Here is a 4,809-nt window from a genome sequence, read left to right as displayed (position 1 = left end):
GAGAGAGAGAGAGAGAGAGAGAGAGAGAGAGAGAGAGACAGACAGACAGACAGACAGACAGACAGACACAGAGACAGAGAGAGAGAGAGGTTGTATGCTTGCATGAATGGGTCAGGTCACTTGGGGTGAACACCCTCCACAGCCCCTTCCCTCACATTCTTGGCGGGAGTGGGAGATAAGGCTCAGGGCCACAGACATCTGCGTCAGAGATAGGAGGTCTCAATGCCATGGGCAGGGGCAACTGGGATTGTAGGGCGTGGGAAGGACTGGGGGAGACTGGGGTGAGAAGGGTAGAAGAAGGCAGGCAGTGGGATGGGGAGGGGAGAGTGGGGAGGTCCTGAACAGAAGGGACACGGGGCAGGGCGTGGGATCCCTGTTGTCAGTGCCAGGTGAACAATGGTGATCGGGCCGTCTCTGCTGCTCCTTTTGCTGTTGACCCTACAGGATGGGGACAGCTGTCAGGGCCCAGAACTGGTGTGGGAACTTGTCCTGGCCAAGGTGAAGGCTCTGATCCTAGATGCCTTGGGGCCCCCAGCAATGACTGGGGAAGGTGGGAGCCCTGAAATAAGGCGGCTGCCACGAAGACATGCCCTTGGGAGCTTCGAGCACAGGACCTCTGAACCAGAGGAGGAGGATGTCTCTCAGGCCATCCTTTTCCCAGCCACAGGTAATGACGCTGCGGACTAGCAGATCAATTTTGGAAAGTAGCTGGTATCCATCTCATGGGCCTGGGAGCCAGGCAGATTTGGGTGTGAATGGCAGCCCCAGCACTCAGCTGGCTTTGCAGCAAGGGGACAGTTCCTAAGCTTCCCTGGTCATCATCAAATGGGCGGTGGTCTCTACTCAGGCTGGAGAGACCCAGTGGGCCTGGCTCAACTGGAATATGAAAGGGAAGATAAGGCTCTATGGAGACAGAGCTCAGGCCCCTGTCTACTTTCTGCCCCCCCCCTCTCTCTCTCTCTCTCACACACACACACACACACACACAACCTGTTTCATTAGCTGCAGGCAGTTGGGACTCGAGAGGGGTCTCGGGAGCAGCAGAATGCTTAGCCGTGTTCCGGGGAGTCTCTCATCCCTGTGTGTGTTTCCCTTATCCCTATGACTAGAAGAGTAAAGTCCTCCCACTGGGCTCCCTTCTCATCTGGCCCACTGTTCTTTTACAGAGGTCCCTTTGCTTCTCTCCCTTTGGCCCCTGACAGCAGACTAGGGAAAAGTTAGGATTTCAGATCAAGTGGAATCCCAGCTTGGCCGCGTAATAGCTGACTGCCAGTCACATCATGGCTCCAGCCTCAGTGTCTTGTCTGAAAATTGAAACAATTGTTAGAATTCATAATGAGAAGCTACGCGCTAGTGCAGCCCGGCTGTCAGTCTTTTGATGACAGTTGGCCCATAATATTGACTGTAGCCTGCGTGTATTTTGGGGCAGGAATGCCAGCTGCACTTCCCTGGGAAGGACTGTCTTTCTTCCATTCTATTCTCCTTCTTTCTCTTTTCCCTCCCCGCTCCTCCTCCACTTTCTTTTGTTGTTCTTCTATTTGATTATGCATCCGCACGCATATGTGTGTGAAGACCAGAGTTTGGCCCTGGATGTCTTCCTCCGTCACGTTCCGCCTCAGTTTTTGAGACAGCCCTTCACCGAACGGAGCTCACGGATGAGACTGACTGGCCAACAAGCGCCAAGTCTCTACCTCCTCCTTACTGATAGAGACCACAGGGGTTCAGCTTCCTACGTGGGTGCCAGGGATTGAACTCAGGTCCTGATGCTCAGGCAGCAAGTGTCTTAGCTCACTTGCTAAGGATCTCCCAACTCTGTAAACTGTCTTTAAAAATATAATTATTTTAGGGAATTTGTCATATAAGATTTTTGACATGCCAGGAGATATCAAAAGCAACATAAGCACACATCCATACACACAAGATAATCACTATGTTAATCTGGTGAACACTAACATATGCCTTTTCAGTGGATCTGAGGGTGAAGTAGAGCAACAAGGGCTCTTACATATGGATGTTTATAATAATTGGTAAACTTCCTAGGAGAGAGATTGCCAATGTCTTGTTTTGATGATGAATAGAAAATTGGGGAGCCTCTGCCAGTTTCCCAAGACTCCAGAGAGTGTCTGGGTCTAGACACTCAGCAGCGTTTGACACACAATTGGCACTGAGGGATAGCCTCATTCTTCTCATGGAGGTGGAGGTGTTTCCAGTCCTACAGGTCAAGGTTGCCCTCTCTTTACCCCTCCGTCCCCTGCAGGTGCCACCTGTGAGGACCACCCAGCTGCTGGAGAGTTTGCCCAGGAGGCTGGAGAAGGTCTCTTCACTTATGTATTCCGGCCATCCCAACACGTGCGCAGCCACCAGGTGACTTCAGCCCAGCTCTGGTTCCACACCGGGCTAGACAGGAAGAACACAGTGGCCTCCAACAGTTCCGGGACCCTGCTAGACCTGCTGGTGTTGTCACCTGGGGGGCCCATGGCTGTGCCTGTGTCCTTGGGACAGAGTCCTCCTCGCTGGGCAGTACTGCACCTGGCAGCCTCCGCTCTCCCTCTGCTGACCCACCCGGTTCTAGCATTGATGCTTCGATGCCCTCTCTGTTCCTGCTCAGCCCGGCCAGAGACCACGCCTTTCCTGGTGGCTCACACCCGGGCTAGACCACCCAGCGCGGGGGAGAGGGCCCGACGTTCAGCCCCCTCCATGCCTCGGCCTTGGTCTCCTGCCGCTTTGCAGCTGCTGCAGAGGCCTTCAGAGGAAGCCGCTGCCCATGCCTATTGCCATCGAGCTGCACTCAACATCTCCTTCCAGGAGCTGGGCTGGGACCGCTGGATCGTGCATCCTCCCAGTTTCATCTTCCACTACTGCCATGGTAGCTGTGGGGTGCCCACATCTGACCTGCCCCTACCAGCCCCTGGGGTTCCCCCTACCTCTGCTCAGCCCTTGTTTTTGGTGCCAGGGGCCAAGCCCTGTTGTGCTGCTCTACCAGGGAGCATGAGATCCCTACGTGTCCGAACCACCTCAGATGGAGGTTACTCTTTCAAGTATGAGATGGTACCCAACCTTATTACACAACACTGTGCTTGTATGTAAAAGCATCTTGTTTCCTCACTCCACAGCTGATAGCCACCAGCATCCCACCATCATCAGCTAGGAGGAAAGCAGGGTATGGAAAATAGAAAGTTTCCACATCTTCCCTACATGTTTCCATCTGAGGGCTCCATACCCTATTCCACCCCAATCCCCTGGGTAACAATAAAGAAGTGTGTGTGTGTGTGACTTTGCATGCATTCTCAGGCTTGTTTGATATGGGGTTGAGGACCTCTGGAGTCAGAATAGCAGTGTGGGATTTTGGGTTACTCAGCTACATTTGGATTTGAGGGATCTATCGTCTCAGAAGGTAAAATTAGGTGTGAATTTGTTGTATCCTGGAGCTCTTTTACACCCACTCTAGGGACAAAATTGTCCTTTTACAAAATAAGCTTGATATGTCTGTCACACAGTGAGCGGGTCTTGCCACACCTAAAAGAAACTGTCACCATCACCGGGGCTTCATCCAAGGCTATCACAGCCCCCACTATGGCTATGATAGCAGCTGTTCTCCCTCGCTCACTGGTGTATAACTCAAGGTCGGGGATTCATCGCCTAGGCAGAAACTGTGACCACGGCTGCTCCACTGGGACAATTGTCCAGAGAGGGTCGCCTCTTGGGAGCTTTGGTGGGAAGAAAGGGGCAAACATGTAAATTGGCAGTGTCAGGGAGAAACTCTCGTGGAGAGAAGTGTCACATTGAAGTCAGTTGTCCAGAATGGAGTTTCAAGAATTTCAATTGACTGAGGGTCACGGGATTGCTAGGAATCTGTTTTCGAACCTGTCTTCCAGCCCCTTTTTTGAGACAAGAGCTCATCCTATAGCCCAAGATGGTCTTGAGCTGAAGGCAGTCATGTTGCCTCAGCTTCCCAAAGTGCTAGGGATTACAGGCAGAGCCACCATACTTGGCTATCATCATTGCCTCTTGAGATAAACTCCAGGAGGTCCCCTGACCTGGGACTCAGGCTCCTAAGATCCCTGGGTCCCTTGATGCTTCCTCTATATCGTTACACAACACTTAACCTAGTAAATAACATCAGAAAAATGGAACATAACCCTCGGTTGGGAAACTGTGCTCCTTGGTGAACTGGTCCACACACACTTAGTGTGCACACTGAAGAAAGAGGGGCATGGTATCAAACTGAGCTTTTCTCCTTTGTTTCCTATCAATCCATTTGGCCTCCAAAATGGAGCATTAGGAACTTCCTCCTCTGGATTATTCCAGGGTACCAGCTCCCAGATGATCAGCCCTATCACAGTGTGGTATGTGTGTAAGGGTGGGCTGGGATGTTCAATCTATCAGCGCTTTCAGATCCTGACTGGAGGACTCCAGAGTGTTTCTGTGCTGGCGGAGCCTCCCCCTGGCTTGTCAAAGGCTCCCTTCTAGCAGCTCCGCTGAGGGTGGGTAAGTGCCTGCTCCAGCTAAGGGTACAGAAGGGAAAGAATCCCAGAAGTCAGAGTCAAATCAACACCTCGCCCCCAGTCTGAATGACCCTGAAGGAGTTTCTGTTCCTGGCTGCACAGGGCCCCCAGTGCAGGCTCCCCGCAGAAGCCCTAGGCTTAGTTCGCCCACCCCAGGGGCTGCTACTTCTCTGAAGGCGTAGAGTGGACAGGGCTACTCTTTGTCAGTGCCTTCATCTCCACCAGCGTTAGAACTGCTTTGTGCTCAGGGTTCCATGGTCCCAATCCAGGGGACTGCACAACATAGATTCAGCCAGTGGGATCT

At 52.5% G+C, this 4,809-nt stretch overlaps 1 protein-coding gene across 1 annotated transcript; it reads left to right on the top strand.

The window, feature by feature from the left end:
• Positions 1 to 322: 322 nt before the first annotated feature.
• Positions 323 to 3,270, top strand: Inha (inhibin subunit alpha). The gene is made up of 2 exons (XM_050161095.1): positions 323 to 667; positions 2,258 to 3,270. Exons 1-2 carry the CDS (start codon positions 397 to 399, stop codon positions 3,085 to 3,087), a joined length of 1,101 nt encoding a protein of 366 aa, XP_050017052.1. The 5' UTR covers positions 323 to 396; the 3' UTR covers positions 3,088 to 3,270.
• Positions 3,271 to 4,809: the final 1,539 nt, after the last annotated feature.

The sequence above is a fragment of the Alexandromys fortis genome, unplaced genomic scaffold, assembly GCF_014885135.2.
Source record: "Alexandromys fortis isolate MF-2015 unplaced genomic scaffold, M_Fortis_MF-2015_v1.1 scaffold_98, whole genome shotgun sequence".
In the NCBI taxonomy this organism is placed as follows: domain Eukaryota; kingdom Metazoa; phylum Chordata; class Mammalia; order Rodentia; family Cricetidae; genus Alexandromys; species Alexandromys fortis.
The sequence above is the reverse complement of the archived record's forward strand: the minus strand, read 5'-3'. Positions and strand labels throughout refer to the sequence as shown.

Coding starts and splice junctions, on each gene's coding strand:
- Inha (XM_050161095.1), top strand. CDS start 397: ATGGTGATCGGGCCGTCTCTGCTGCTCCTTTTGCTGTTGACCCTACAG. Junction 668..2,257: donor CATCCTTTTCCCAGCCACAG/GTAATGACGCTG, acceptor CGTCCCCTGCAG/GTGCCACCTGTGAGGACCAC.